Source organism: Hetaerina americana, unplaced genomic scaffold (genome assembly GCF_022747635.1).
Source record: "Hetaerina americana unplaced genomic scaffold, ioHetAmer1.1.p SCAF_4, whole genome shotgun sequence".
Classification (NCBI taxonomy): Eukaryota; Metazoa; Arthropoda; class Insecta; order Odonata; family Calopterygidae; genus Hetaerina; species Hetaerina americana.
In genome coordinates, this window is record NW_027286985.1 from 10,438,195 (window position 1) to 10,454,990 (window position 16,796).

At 40.8% G+C, this 16,796-nt stretch overlaps 1 protein-coding gene across 1 annotated transcript in view; it reads right to left on the reverse strand.

Moving 5' to 3' along the window:
• Positions 1-9,629: 9,629 nt before the first annotated feature.
• LOC139691825 (alkaline phosphatase-like) overlaps positions 9,630-16,796 on the reverse strand; it is a 78,805-nt gene continuing 71,638 nt past the window's right edge. The window contains exon 10 of the mRNA XM_071589716.1: positions 9,630-10,643. Within this exon, the coding sequence (XP_071445817.1) occupies positions 10,378-10,643 (266 nt within the window). The 3' untranslated portion in view covers positions 9,630-10,377. The remainder of the gene's footprint in view (positions 10,644-16,796) is intronic.

Here is a 16,796-nt window from a genome sequence, read left to right on the forward strand (position 1 = left end):
CTCCGTCGTTCGATTAGCCGGTATCCCATACGCCACCGCCGACAGGAAGGCCAGCGCGCAGGTCAGAAGTTGGAGCGCGTTCATATTCCAAAAGGTAGAAGAAAAGGCACGTTTCAGTTACTCGAACGATCTTCGTCTTCTTCCTTTCACCTTCACCTCCACGAGTCGGGACGGGAATCAAATCTTCGATGCGGTCGAGCCGACGGCTAAGCAGAAACTGTCCCTCTCGACTGATCTGTAGGACTGCAAGAGGAAGGAGAAAATTGAGAGAACAGGCAATCAGACATGAATAAAAAACTTTTGACTTTCCTCCATTAATTTTTTTTCCAAAAAAAAATAAAACGAATTTCTTTCCAGCGGAACATAAAAATTGGACACGTAATTCTCCATTAACTACGAGTCAGTCGCGGAAAAAAAATGTTTTTCTAAGAATGTTTGGTGGGAAAAATTAAGGTGTGTTAAGATGTTTGGACCAAGGAGAGGGCGTGGTGACTACAGAAGCCAGTTTTTGACCTTACGCGTTTCAAAATTCACTTGGAAAAAGCTCTCGACAGACTGAAAGACAGCCTCCTCGGAGACTTAAGGAAACACGACTGATTCACGGAACGTCGACGAGACTGCCATTCGGCGGGGGACGAGGGAGAGAGAGAAACCGAGGAATTCAGAGCGGAAGGAAGAGAAAGTGAACAAATGCTCCCACATGAGAGGCACTCGTCCCCTTCTCTCCCTCTCTCTCTCTCTCCCTCTCTTCTATCGCTTTGCGAATCGAATCGAGCCGAAATGCGGGTGTGGGTCTCCAAAACATGAGGGCGTTAGATTAAAACCATCACGACGGACGGAAAATTCGGAGAGAAAAGAGAACAAAACTAAAGCGGTGTTCATTATTTCCGCACAGGAAACTGAATGCCGCCATGGATCTGGAGGGCAGAACCCATGCAAACTGGGGTCAGCGCACGGGTTCCAGGAATCAGGGAGGAAAAAAGTCGTATTCGATACAAGTCAGGGGTGATCAAACGTGATGACGGTGCCCTTGCCGGAAACCATTGACGTAGTTCGTATATTTTGGAACTAAGGTTAAACTAATGAATGAACTCCTGATGAAGTAATGTAATTTTGCAAATGTAAATAATTCCAAAAAAAAGGTGGTTTTCATTTCAGGACATGGAGAAATGTTGAATATTTTTGATAAAAAATACTCTAACACCGTTTGTATCTCATCTTTTAATCTGTAAATTGCATAAATACTTAATTCTTCTTTACCTGCACATATATATTACAATCATTCCATGATAAGTCGCTGGCGACGTAACTCTCATTGCAATTGATTCGTTTTACATTTTATAAATGGTATTAATATATTTTTACAATATTAATTTTAGTAGTTTACCAGAGGCGAAGTACCGTCTAACACGGCACGACATTAAAATAGCGATTCAAATACACAATGCAAAAAAAAACCTTGGTTGGCCCAAAAAAACCTCAAATTCCATTGATTAATTGAATCAAACCTTGATGGATTTTATTTAATGAGTGGAGGAAAAAATCCTATTTCTCTTACGCACTCAGCGATTACGATTATTTTAGTTTGATAAGTTTAAAAAATATTTTTTTCCAAAAAATTAACTCAGATTTTCGGACCATGACGTTTATATTGCTCAAAATAGGTAAGGAAAATAGCCGATGACAAAATAACGATTGGCCAATGCTTATGCTTGTAGTTCCCATTAAAAGGTAACAATTTCACAGCGTAAAAACCATTCGCCTTGGTCAAGGGTTGATTACTGTGTTTATGTTTTGTGCATATATATGTATTTATATATACACACACACACATATATATATACGTGTGCGTGTATAAATACATATATATATATATATAAATAAATATATATATATAGAAATATATATTTCTATATATACACACAGATATATATACACATATATATTTAATTATATTTCTGTGTATATATGTGGGTCGCGGTAGTCCAGGGGGTAGAGCGCTGGACTGCTGGCCTTTTCTATATCAACCATAAACACAGTAATCAACCCGAAGGTCGGTTTGGTAGGTGATGGTAGAGTTCACCCAGTACTAAGCCCGACGGTGTGTGAAATCCACACATCAGGGTAGGGGGGGCAGTTCCTTTCCCTGTGCCGGTTATGGTTTCCCAGGAAGATCTGGTACCCGAAAAATCACATAGCTTGGGTGGAGCTGCAGGTGCCCAGAGTGCCTTGCCCGGGAATCGAACCCGAGCCCCTCCAGTCAGCAGTCCAACGCTCTAACCCCTGGACTACCGCGACCCATATACATATATATATATACATATACATATATATATATATATATATATATATATATATATATATATATATAGCCTGTGGCGGGGGGTGTTAGGTCACCACCCGTAAAGCAGAATAAAACCACATGCAAAACAAACAAATTCATGTCGATTCACGCCCACAGAGGCGTATTTATTTTAATAATATGAACTGTAATTATATAAATAACGACTGTAATAAAATGATGCCTTATTTCATCGAGATTTCGCGACGAAATATGGCGTTAATATCATTTTTCCACTCCGATGTAGATAGAAGAGCCAAGAAACGTGTGGATTCAAGAAAAATTGACTTACGAGTACAAGGTCAGCCTTCGCGACCCTCAATTCCGAGCTTCAACTTCCTCCTCAAATTCTCCTCCTCCGAATGGCCTACAAAAACAACGACAATCGAATACCGGCCTCCCCAAGGACACTGTCAGGATGCTGAGGTAGTCACCATTATTGAAACTCCACGCGAAACGATGGAAGGACGGACGGGTGTCGTCAAGACGAGCGCAGGGACGAGTGGTGGATTCTCTGAAGCATCGAGCATGCAGACGGCTGCTTCAGTTTTCAATGGCCCTCGCCCCATCCCCTTGTGTCAACAAGGAGGGCCGGTGTGACCTTTTCCCCTTTCGTACCCCCCACCGGGTTGATGTGCTGTCTAAGGCAAGGAGTGTCGTGGTGACGATGAGCATAACGCTGATTCGTCACCTACCCCATACCCAACCCCAAAAATCGCTGCCGATCAAACAAATGGAGGGTGTTTGTCATTCACGATAAATTGGGAAACGGTGGAGAAGTCGAGTTTCACCGAAGAGATCACGAGGACAGCAGTTCGTTTGGTGATTATCCCGGCCCGCCTCCGTCGCTGACCGACGACCCTAGAACATTTGTACATGACACACAAATCGCCAAGATGTCGCGCGCCACGTCACGCCATCGATAATCCGCGTGGATATTCTCGCTGCGTGCTTGCTTTGCTCTGGCGTTTGGAATTAGATGCAAAACAACTGAACGCCTCTTCTAAATTTACATGAATATAAGTAGAAGTGTTTGATAGGGGGCCCAAGCACCAGGTGGGGTGGGATAGATAGGTAAATAGATAGCCGTCTTTATTTTGGGTCAAGATTCTTCTACCACCTTACCCCTCGTCATACATTTACAAAATTAAGCTTATAAATTACACAAATTGTGCATGAATAGCAATTAAATTAATACATATAATATCTTAGAACTACCTCCACATCCACTCATTACCCCAAAAGGGTGTGTGACGGGGGGTGTTCGGGCACCACCCGTTAAAAGGAACAAAACCGCATGCAAAAGCCACGAATGTGTACAATCCACAAACAAAACATGGCATACATTCATGCAGGAACCCTTATAACCCACACACATGCAAAAACACAAACTACCAACTAACATACAACATACGCATGCATCTACAAACACTCCTGATTGTAAGTGACGGTGGAGAATGATATAGAGAAAGGATTTCATTGGGTGCACAAGTGGCGGGGGGTGTTAGGGCACCACCCGAAATTAAGAAAAGAATAAAACCGCATGCAAAAGCCACAACTATATACAGTCCACAGACAAAACATGGCATACATTCGTGCAAGAACACTTACACCCCACACACATGCAAACACTCAAACTAACATATGTACACATGCACCTGAAAGTATGCCTAACATCTTTGCAATGTTTAATTTTGTTCCAACTTGTAAATTCAATGTTTTTAATATTTCTAAAGTTACTTCGGTTTCTTACTATTACAATTTCTGATTGTTCGGGGGAAGAATGAGTATTTGTATCTATCTGTATTAGAATCTAGCTCCCTTATTTTATCTTTGTGGTCTGATCCACCTAAGTAGTGTGGGGCCATTATCATTCCTTCGGTGTCATCTTTAAACTCCTTTGTTCTGAACCTTTCTAAAAGTCTAAGCATCGCTTGTTCTCTCCGTACTTCAAGTGGCTCCCAGCCTAATTCCCCTAAGAGACCTGTCACACTTGTGATCTTATTATAACAATTTTTAACGAATCTAGCGGAATTTCACTGGACTTTTATCTAATTCTTTTTGCAAAATTTTCTCCCGAGGATCCCTAATACTAGCGGCATATTCCAAATGAAGTCTAACTAGAGCAAAATAACACCTCTCTTTAAGTTTCTCATTACATTTCCCCGCCACCCGTTTAATGAAGCAGAGTTTCTTTAAAACTGATCCGCATATCAAACTATCTGCTAACTACAGCAACACAATACATTAGTTGTCTAGTTTATTATTAACTGTAACACAAAATATGCAACATACACACCCAAAATACATGCAAAAACTATACATACGCATACCAATGCATGCAAAAAATACATGTAGAAGAATATTCCTGGTTATGTTAACAATCGCCAAAACAAATTATGGTGCTCCTGCGAAGAAAATAGGAAAAATCTTGAAGTCTGTTTACAGCTCTATTTTCACTCTTTTTTTGCTGGGAAATAAGTGATTTTTGATGTGGGCGCTTGAATGATGGGAGATATGGTGCATTAGTTATAACGGATAATAGCTAATTCCAATGACGACATGCTATGACTGCAAATGGCTGGTTGTATGTAGTTGTTCTGTGATGAGGGATAGCGAAGTAGTAGTTTTGAGGGGAGGCGACCGACAGCTGAGGTCATTTGCGCCATAGGGGATGGATAGGAAAGGATGGAGGGTGGAGAGAAACCCAACGTCGGCATTAGCCTACTCTTTACGAAAGGCGCCAAGGGGTCCGCAGTTTAACCTCCCATCCGACGGACGGCGTACTCACTCAAAGTGCCCTCCACAAAGCACCTCAAGTAGGGATCGAGATACCTCTGAAAAATATTCAACACCGCCGGGATTTGAACCCGCGCCCTCAGGGTGGGAAGCCAGTACGTTAGCCCCCGCACCATCTCGATCCCCGAGAGATGGCGAGTTTATGATTACCTCTTGCATTTAGTTGATGTATGTATTCTATGGATAGGGGAGAGGAAGGGTGTTTGAAGGGTTGGGAAATGAGAAAAAAACACCCACTAACTCTTACTGCCCACTCCTGAAATGTCGATTCCCAATTTGGAGTCACGACTTCAAATCGGCTGGAGTAAGACCCGATTCCTCCTGTGGTCTGCGCCTGCCCCTCCATTCCATCCACTCCCGGTGTTTTTCTCTTCTTATTTCGTTGTTTGTGCTGTCCAAATGCGATCCACACTCTAATTATACATAATTGATCCATACCCCGAAATGTGTTTACGTCTGTATTTCAAAAACGTCCGCAGCTCAAAAACAACCTCAATGCGGTCGACTCTCTCCTATATATATATATATATATATATATATATATATATATATATATATATATATATATATATATATATATATATATATATTTAACTGCACGACTATAAAGTGATTTCCCTCATTGATACGTCTATGGCTAAATGACACTGTTTACGATGGCGAGCTCTCACTTTCAAAATCTCGGCAAATATTTAGACGCGATCGGCAGGGAAAGCGTGGCGGTGGTGTCCATTTAACCGTGGATAATGACTGTGGCGATCTATCGTAGCATAAATGGTTGCGGTTTAATTTTATTCCCTCTTTTTTTTATATTCCTGAGAACTTCCTTAGTGGAGAAAATTAGTATTTAAAAAAAAATAGTTTGGCGCTAACACGTATATACGTGTACACCACCATGCATGTCTTTTTTAAGGGATATTTTTAGTAAATGTCTGATTCCATTTCCCACACCCCTTAAAACACCATTTTCCCTTTCCATCTGGTGCATGCACCCCATGCCATGCACCTTTTTAGCCAGATCGCGGGTTATCCGTGTGGCGCATTCGTTTTCTGGCAAAAGGTCCGCATGATTTGGAGTTATATCTTGAGATAATTTAGGCTGAATCAACGTTTCCTTTTTTAACTCTACGATTTTTATTGGAAGAATATTGTTCGTTGGTTCTTTTTACAGACCTCCGTCAAATGACGTATCTTTAATTGAGAAGTGCTTTGTTTCCGCTGGCTCGTGAGTTGGGTGAAGTTCCTCTGCTGAGAGAATTTAATTTCAATATCGACTGGTCACCATCCCTTTTACTTTCCCAACGTCTTACAAACCTTTAGGAATTTTTCGTTTAACATTTTATTTATGAGCTGGTTCTCATATGCAATCAACTTTTAAACAACCAGAGGGTTGGTCATCCTGTATCTAGTTTGATCCTCCTGGCTGGAACTGAAAGTGCTGGAGACTATTTCCATTCGGACCACAGGTCCCTTGACATTTCTTTGCGCCTTTGCAACTGACTCGGTCGCCCCAACTTCCTTCCCTTCGCCCTCCTCCCCCATCTGGAGGAGGACCGACTGGGTTCATGTTAATGGCACCCTAAGTTGTCTCCCATGGTGACTTTCGAAAGAGGGCGCAGTGCACGACGCCTTCAACCTCTTGGTAAGGACTGCTTGGTAAGGGACTGCACTCGAAAAGGGTAGACACCCCTCCCCTGGATGGCGCGTGAGACACTATTTGCTTCATATAATAAGCGAAGTGCATAGTCCTTACACAAACGCTTTTCGAACCCCTGCTTTAAAAGCATTCTAAGACCTTAGACAGCATGCCAGCTATCTTGGTAAATTGGGCTACAGTAACCATAAATCTAAATCTACACAATTACCCGCAAACGAAGGTGTGTGGCGGGGAATGTTAGGACACCACCCGTAAAAGAGAATAGCTTCTAGCTTTCTGAGCAGTTTAATATGAAATACTTCGTCGAAAGCTTTCCTTAATTCTAAATATGTCGCTGGAACTCTTCTATGTTCTCTGGAGCATTACTTTTTCCCGAATGGAAAATATCAAATAAACAAAACAAATACAAGGCGCGCGAGTTGTACCTCATAGGATCTCCCATTTCGGAAGCCATTCTGGTTTTTCGTCAATTATATTCTTTGGCACATGGTAACATATATCCACTATTCCCTCTTAATGTATCATCAATCCAAAGTGGTTCTAGTCTATGATCAATTACTGTCGTCATTCTTATAGCAGGGCGAAGAAGTGGATTCTGCAGGTCAACGAGTGAATCTTAACGGCATTTTTTTTCGAACTACTTTCACGGCTAACCATTGAATGGATTAAAATACTTCTAACTTCCGGCTGAAATGTATTTGTTTCCATTCTCTCTCGTCACTTTCCACTTCCTCTGATGAACGTCTTAAGACTGATGACCTCCATTAAGACCACCCGTGCAACTGGCTCTAATCAACTGGGTGTCATGCCTCTGAGAAATGCCTCTCCTACCTTGTCCGTCCCCATTTCAATTCCTAATAACCGTTGCTTTTCGGAGGGATATTTCCTCACAGTGTGGAAAATAGGTAACGTTTTCTCTTTATTCAAAGCCGGTAAAAAAATCTTTCGTTGAGTCTTACCCGCCTATCTCTCTTCTACCCATACTGTCAACTATCTGTGGGCGTATTATCCACCAAAGGCTTTTTATCTTTCACTCTTCTCGAAGAGCAACGTGCTTTCCTCGCTGGCTCGTCGTCATTAAGCAAACTTTCGATTTCGTAAGATCAATTCATTCAGATTTTCGACCATTTATCGAAATTGAACGTCCGATACGTCGATTTTTGCAAAAGTTGCCGATCGAATAAATTCCCAATTACTACTTTTAAAAAACTGGGCAATCATCGGTATGATATTAATGGTACGTATACATATTTCTGGAAATTTTGACTTTGTTCCCCACAGAAAATTGAGTGTGTTCACTCCCTGTTTCTTCTGGAGTTCCCCAAGAGAGTGTGTACTTGGTCCTTTGTTATTTTCATTCTACATTGATAAATTAGTTGAAACAGTTAACGCTTCTAAGGTATCCTCTATGCAGATGACTGCAGCATTTTCAGACAAGTTAATTCCATAGACGACATCACTATTTCAATACTTGCTGAATGGTTCGACACTTGGTGTCTAAAAATAAATGTAAACAAGTATTCTTTCCCCCCCCCCCAATACGTAAATCACTTCAATCATATGATTAAAAAATGTATAATCTGCTAATTCCGACAGTCACAACTCAAAAGAACCAAGGTGCCATCTTTGACACTTAACCTCTCTTTCGTGGGCATAATCAAAGCATTTCCTCTATAGCTCGAGGGCTTCATTTATCGATACGGCGAAGCATCTAAATTTACAACTCTCCGCACTTATTTCTTTGCCTTCTTATCTCTTGTTCATGAATACTGCCCCCAAATTTCGGCCACTGCTCCACCCACTCCCCTTAAACTACTTGAGCACTCAATGTATTCCTTTCTCTATATCATTCTACACCGTCACTTACAATCAGGTTTATTTGTAGGTGCATGTGTATGTTAGTTGGTAGTTTGAGTGTTTGCATATGTGTGGGTTATAAGGGTTTTTGCATGAATGCATGCCATGTTTTGCTTGTGGATTGTTTTAATTTGTGGCTTTTGCATGCAGTTTTTTTTCTTAATTACGGGTGGTGCCCAAGCACCCCCCGCCACATGCCCTTGCCGCGGCTTTCGGGGTATTAAGATGTCGATTTAAATCCCGTAACTTCTCTGTAGATGACATCGGGCATTTCTCGGTATCTCCTCCCTTGCAGTTCGCCGTACCATGACTTACATACGAAGTTTTTCATAAAACTTGTCAATAGTGATTATAAATCATCTGAACTACTTTCCCTTTTCCCTCATCGGGTGCTTTTGCGTTCGAAGCGGTTGAATGACCTCTTCCCGTGTGTTATCCCTCGTCTCTCGATCACAGAACACACATAGACTCCCATGAACCTGTAATGCAATGATTAAACGCCTCCCTGACTTTGACTTGTTCCAATCTCTTTCTGTCGACTCCTGACGTCCTCTTTCTCACCCCTTGCTTTCTTCCTCATCGTTTACTACTCGTGTTGTATCCTTCATTGTGTACAAGGAACTTCATTTTTATGTGGCGCTGTTATTTGATATCCTTTAAATTCTGTTTATATCATTTGATTTTCCTTGTTGTGTGAACTATTTGATTGACGCGATGCTGTTCTTAGATTAGGTAAATAAAAAATAAAAATGATAAATTTTCCGACTGACTCAGGAGGGAAGGTAACAAATAGCTATTTATGTATTTTGTGTGTAATTAAGTGTACTTTACTCGTTCAGTAAATCAAAGACACTCATCACTGAAAAAAACTACTTTATTATAAATTAGTACAAGTATTGATGGAACATAAATATACCAAACATTCAAACAAGATAATCACTTCACTATATATATATATATATATATATATATATATATATATATATATATATATATATATCACTTGGACAGCCCTCATGAATTAAGTTTCATCTATCACTTGTTTTTAGAATATTTTCAAGTTCATTCCCATAATCATTTGTTCCTCCACAGGCATGATTTCTCGGTCATTGAAAGTGCTGCAAGAACTCTGAAATATCGCATCGAATTCCACGCATAAAACATTTTTTTTTAATTTCAATCACAATTCATCGAAACATTCACCCTTGAAAATAACTAAGTCAGCATATTTTTTGCCACAAAATGAGATGCTTCGATGAGAAGCTTCGCTTGAATTAACTCTCTTATTCCACGTTTCCTTTAAATTTCATTTCTTGCTCAAAAAAAATATGTGAAAACACAAAGGCACTTCGAAAATAAAACCATCGTCGAATTACGCATAGATGTTTTCTTGAAAATTTCACATTCCTATATTTGATCGTTCAACATTAATGAATAAATCCTACCAAAAAGACCAAATGAACACCAGATTTATTCCGTTCGCAGCTGAGGATCGTAATCCGCACCTAATCCAACTCATCTTAATCACAGAAATATCACAGATTACCAGCAAGCTCGGAACGAAATGATGTGAATAACATGGAATGGCATCAAGGAATTTTTCCTTACAAAAAGAGCATCCTCTGACTTGTCCAAATACACATATATATGCGGATGTAATGAGCGGTGGTGCCGATATCGGGCGTGAAAACAGATGCCATGCCCTTCCTCCTCCGTCGACTCATCAAGCCTCTCCCGCCAGCTTGCCTTTCGGCTGATGCAGGCACTCCGCGACCCTCCTCCGAGCGGTCACTTGCTCGGGGGGCGCGACCCAGGAAGACGCCGGCCCTATCTGGGTGGCGTAGCACATGGCGTGCATGATGAAGTTCTGCTCGTAGTTGCCGGTGAAGAGCTCGGACCAGGGACCGCGGGCGTAGACGGCCACGTCATCCCCCCCGTGGGTCTCGCTCGCGAGGGGCACCGTGCCGGGGAAGTGGTACTGGAAGTCATCTGCGAGGGCGGAAGGAGAAGACATGGGTCACGGCCGTCCACTCGCAACCAATACATATTTGACATGGAAATCAATGCATATTACTCTAGGTGTACACATAAGAAGGAGAATTTTGAAGCGATTAGTGAATATGAGAAATGATGGGAAACATCTACATGGTATCACGCAGGCTGCGGTGAGTGGCAGGTGGTGAGCCCAAAACGGACATGCTAGCACCGAAGTATTGTTTGGTTGTTATTACCTAATAAAGATGAGGAATAATTAAAAAATGGAAATAATTTGAATTAAAGCCACATGTAATCCGTTATCTAAATTGAAAATGCATCTCAATGCAGGCGATACGAGCTCATAATAAGAAGAACATTGAAATAAGAACAGAAACAGAGAAAAACACTTGTAATATTCTACTTTTTATATTATTTAATACTGACTGGTTTCTGTGTACCCCTCCATTTTCAGGTTGAAAGTGTTTTTCTCTGTTTACGTTATAATGGAACGATTCCAGCTCTGAATCCATCTTTCCTGCCTCCTTTGGATTTCTCCCAAAAGTGTCCCTCCATACTTAGCACTTTTTCGGTTATTTCCCTTTCTGCCCACTTCACCTCCTCCATCCTTCACCGCTCCCACATTTCAAAGGCATCCAATCTACGGCTAACATCCTGCGTCAATGGCCACGCATCAGAGCCACGCAAAATCACGCTTCATATCGAAGTTTTCCAGAGACTTTTCTTCAGACCCCTTCCTCGACGACCCTGTCAATAATTCCCTCCTCCTTGTGAAAGTCGCATTGCCCAAAGCAATTCTTCTCTTTATGTCCATACTGCATTGGCCATTTTGGTCTAGAACTCTACCATGATGCCATAAATATTTGTGAAATAATGCAGGAAATAGGTCAATTCAATAGCATCCATAGAAATAAAAGAGTAATGTCGGGAATAAATTGTTCAAAATAAATCATTAGCAAGCATGGGGATTACTGTGCAATTCGTGTCTTTGATTGAATACAAATACAACAGTTCTTTTACATTTAATTTCATTTAAACAGATTTAAAGAACTGAGTAAGTTTCATTTAATAGATGCTGTTGCTACAGAACTTGTAAAGGAAATCTTTCTCATGTAAAGACCAAAACTATTCAAAATTAAATCGAAACGAAAAACGCTGAAAATTATCAGCAGAGCCGAAGCTGAAACTACGAACTCCTTCGGGACACGTGCCAAGACTTCGTTTTCACATCCTCATGTAAAACAATTGGATTCGGAAATTGGGTGTAATCCAGCTTCCGATTCTTAGATTTGAAAAAGGTGATGAGGATGAATCCAAGCAAATATTAACTTTTATCTCATTTATGACCTTGAGCAATGCTCACCTATCGCTCGCTAGAGGGATGTGGGTATCAGTAGCGAGCGACATCATTTGGCGAGATAGCTTTGTGGAGACGGTCGAAACGTCCGTAGGTTTCGACCCGGGAGCTTTGGTCGACCGCGGTCGAAACTGTCAAGTCACTTAGTTTTCGTGGTCTGACCTGCGTGTTCGCCGTGAACGCGAGCGGAGGGTGCGCTTGTCTCGTCAGCAAATCCTGCCAGTACCGTTTCGACGCGTCATGAAAGAAGTCGGCAAACTCTGCATGAATTTAGTTTAATTAGTTTAGTTCACTTAACTTCAATTACCACGACGAAATGTTATAAAGGATAACTATTACATGATTCACACTGTAGATCAACGACGAGCGCCTTTGTTATCGTTGCTATTCCAGCAAAAAACAGAGTGAGCGTGTCAAGTTTATCTAGCATATATGCCGGATAAACTTGACACTTTATACTACAAGACATCTCAATCCACATATTCGCATGACTTTTGCGTTATTTTTAACCCTCTTTGAATGTCTTCATTTCCACAATTATCAAGGAGTGATATTTCTCCACTTTTGAAATTCTTACTTCGGTTTACAGACATCATTTTCTCCGATTACCATTACATGCACCGATCACATCACTTAAGGCTTGGTAGAATGATTTACATATTCGAAATATCGTCTATGTAAGTAGAATGGTTATCGTAGCGAGTTTTTCCCGAGCATAAACAGTCGTCGTTTTAGGTACCAATCAAATGTTGGCATCATAACAAACTTCCACCCTTTAAACGAACTTTCGTGATCGAGAGGAAGTCGAGCGAAAGAGATATAAACGAATGTGATCGATGCGTGAGTTTCGAGGACTGCCATGAAAAAAAACGAACTTCGACCAACAAAAAAATCACCGCTCCTGGTCTCTCCCCTCTCCTACCTTATTCTCCCCCCTCCACGCACACACACGCACAACCCCCTCCCCTCGAGAAACCGAAGTGAAGAGGGGATGGGACAGGGGACCCGTCCAAGCACCTCACCTTGACCCACAACGACGACGTGCTTTCAAACGATACGAGATGGGCGACCTGTCAGTTTTTTTAGGAGGGGACCTCCTCCTCTGCCACTTCACGCCGTGAAAATACACATATGCAGATATATACGCACATATGAGTCAAGGTCAGTACAATTAATTCGACGGTAATTGGCAGCGAAGATCCAATTAAGCTGCTCGCATGGATGAGAGGTGGAGTATGAGCGTGGCCCGTGCGCCCATTTTAGCATTTTCTGCTGTTTCCTGCGAAGTCTCTGACGTCATTTCGTGGAATATCTGCCCAAAGGTTTAAATCCCCAACGTGCTACTTTCCCAATGAAAAATTCTTTAGAATACACTTTTATCGACTTGAATTCTCTATTGATGTAATGCATTAAAAATACAAAATATCGTATGTCAAATTCCTTCCTGATCCAATACGCGCTAAAGAAGCGGCGGGGCAAATTGCCCCAATTTCCTTATCCCAGGAACGAATTTATTCAAATGAGGAATTCGAATAGCTACGTCCTGTTCATAATTTAAAGAAAAAACACCTCTATCCTATTAATGACGCAAAGGCATTTGCTTATAATTAGACCCCAATAGTTCGGGGTCTGTAAAATTAATAATACAGGGTGAGACAGAATGGACTCCCTAGTTTCAAAAATCACTGAAGAGCGCGCGGGTAAATAAGCGCAGTGAGAAGAGTGGTGTTTGCTGGAAAAAACATTGCCATTTTTAGTAATAACTATGCAGTGGTCTGGTGAGGATCGAGGCTTTGTCGTAGAAACTTTCTTTAAGATAAATGATATTGTGGTGGCGACGCAGAGGACTGAAATGATTAAACGCATTTTCGAAACGAAAAAGCGATGACACGCATTTTCATCTCTCCGGATCAGTAAATAGACAAAATTTTCTTTTCCGGGCGACTGACAACCCTCGCGAACTTCACCCAAGACCTCTTCGTAGCCCCTAAGTGACAGTTTAGTGCGATGTGTCCTCCGTAGGCATTATTGGGTCTTACCTTTTTGGTTATCGAGGTTCAACTGTTACTTTGAACTCTGTGCGCTATTGTGAGATGCTGGAGAACTTTTTACTCCCAAAAATGGAAGAGTATGGCGAGGAATATGACACAGAAGTTTTTTGGTTTCTACAGGATGGTGCCATGGCTCATTCCGCCCGTCGTCCATGCCCAATCTCGCAAAAACAATATCCCGGCCGCCTTATTATCTTACGAGGGGATGTTCCATGGCCCCCTCACTCCCCGGAATTGAGCCCATGTGAGATTTTTCTTCAGAGATATCTCAAAGCTGAGGTTTAAAAAGTTCGACCAAGGACCTTAGAAGCTCTTGAGGAGGGAATTACATATGTCATCGCTGGACCAATGCAAAATATGCCGAGAAGAGTTTTCGAAAACTTTTTTGAACGACTCAACGTGCTCATCTCTCACCAAGGTTGAAATGATTCCCTCACTTGGATGAAATAATTTTCAAAACCTAATGAAAATAAAAAAGTATTGAATGTAGTTTTCAGAAATAAAAACCTTTTTTGATTATCTTGGTTGTTTTTTTTACAATTCACCCGTCAAATCAGGAAGTCCATTCTGCTCCACCCTGTAGATGGGGAAAAGGAACAATAAAACAGGTAAATATGAAGGTACTGATTAAAGAAATTTTTATTATTTATAAGACCTGCAAATTAAATAGAAAATGTTGACCGAGATAATTATTTTTCACATTTAAATTTTAAAGTACAACTAATTTATGGTATGAAATAACTGAAACAGGCATTCAGAAGATTCTTTAAATTGTCCTACGACTAAACATATTAGAAAATGAAATATGAACTTTCCACCTCCACAGAAGACACAGGAACGTGAAGTAGAGGAAGCTTATCAAACGGACTTAAATGAATGGCACCGGTGTGACCTTCAAGAGTATTCGTTATACTTTTTATTTGTTTAGGTCTTGGAACAAATATGTTACCTTGGAACAGTAAAAAAAATAATTTAGAACTTCAAAGAACTTGGACCGTTAAATTAAGTAGAAAAACCTGGCTCCTGTAAATTATTTTAAAAAATTGAAAATAAAAAAAACAGTTAATTAGGGCATTTTCCATGAAGTGCCGGGAATTTTAATGATTTCCCATTTCGTGCGCGGCTTAAATGACTCTTCCTGGCGCTAATTGGTTTACTTGTGCATAAGTAGTCCGTTTCAAAAAAGTAGTCCGACCAATGTAAAAGCATAACACTCACATTGGCCTTCATTTAAGTTTCCAATATTGAAACTTCATTTTGGGCTTAAAAATTACGTCAATAAAAAAATAACTCTTGAATGCATCGATCATAGATTGATATTAGTTCAAAAGGCACAATGAATTGTTGATGAGAGCAATTGAGCCAAGGTCTGCTGCAAATCAACTGTAATTGCGACCCCAATCCCAAGACTTGAATCGAGGATTTGACTAGCTTTTCCCTGGATCAAAGAATCTTTTAAATGAATAGTTACCACTTAGCAACCACTAGGGAGAGAGACAAGTGACAAGCGGGAAAGATACATTTTTTTGGCTGAGTTACTCGAAGACAAATGAAACACGAATGCAATTCGTGTCAATGGGTATGGACAATAAAATACGTCAGAATTATATGACAGGAGGTCGGTGGCAATTAGTTCGCTGAGATAAAATTGCTAACCCTTTGAACGAACATCACTTCACGTCAATTGCGTCCATAGAACGAAGAACTGATTTGTAAGTGTGTGGGAGGAGAACACGCAATTCTGCTGGATTTACAGAAATAACTAAAGGTCATTAAAGAATCTGCATTATATCTTTTAGTTAAATATTTACCACGGTTTAGTTAGCCAGATTTAGCTAATAATCTCAAAAATATATATTAAATGTATTATAACGCAGTAATCAACCCTAAGGTCGGTAAGGTAGGTGATGGTAGCGTTCACCCAGTACTACAAGAGCAAGCCCATCGGCGTGTGAAATTCTGGTAGAGGGAACTGTTCCTTTCCCTGTGTCGGTTATGATTTTCCAGGAATATCTGGTACCCTGTATCTGGAATCCGAAAAACCAAACTTTAAGGGAAAAACGATCACAGTTTTAAAATAAAAATGAGAACATAAAAAAAACAAATAAGAAAAAAATACTCTTTTTCAAACAGATCTATTGTTGTATGTAACCAGCTGCCTGGAGGTTTGTTTGAGCCCTTTCCATCCAATTTTAGGAGTTTTAAGAATAAGTGTAAAGCAGCCACTGGGTGATAAACTTTATTGGTCAGTGGTTATTGTACTTATTGAAATATTGTTTGTATGTGATGTGGACGGTTTTAGAAGTTGTATTGCAAATGAAGTGTTGACAGTACGTGATTTTGAACGGTACATGAAATCGGAAAGGAATTGGGTGATTATGGACGAAGTGCGGCGATTAACGATGCGTCGCATGTACGCTGTGAAGCTAACGCATTTGTGATGGCAAAGGTGCGGTTGGTAATCTGTGTCATAGTATATAAGAGCATTTTGTCTCATATCTGTTCTTCTTGAGTATGCATTGTACAGGGTGCGTTCCAAAAGTGATGCATTTGAATTTCCAGCGCCGCTCCAATTAGTCGTAGTTGGATCAAACCACTTGGAGTAGGTGGGGTGGGGCGCTAAACTTTGCCATCAAGCCAATCTCAGTGCTCCCCAAGCTGTGGAAGCGGCAGGACGTCAGTTGATTGTAGACCTCAGCGCGCCGACCGTGTCACGAAAGACCAACCGAGCGGAATGTA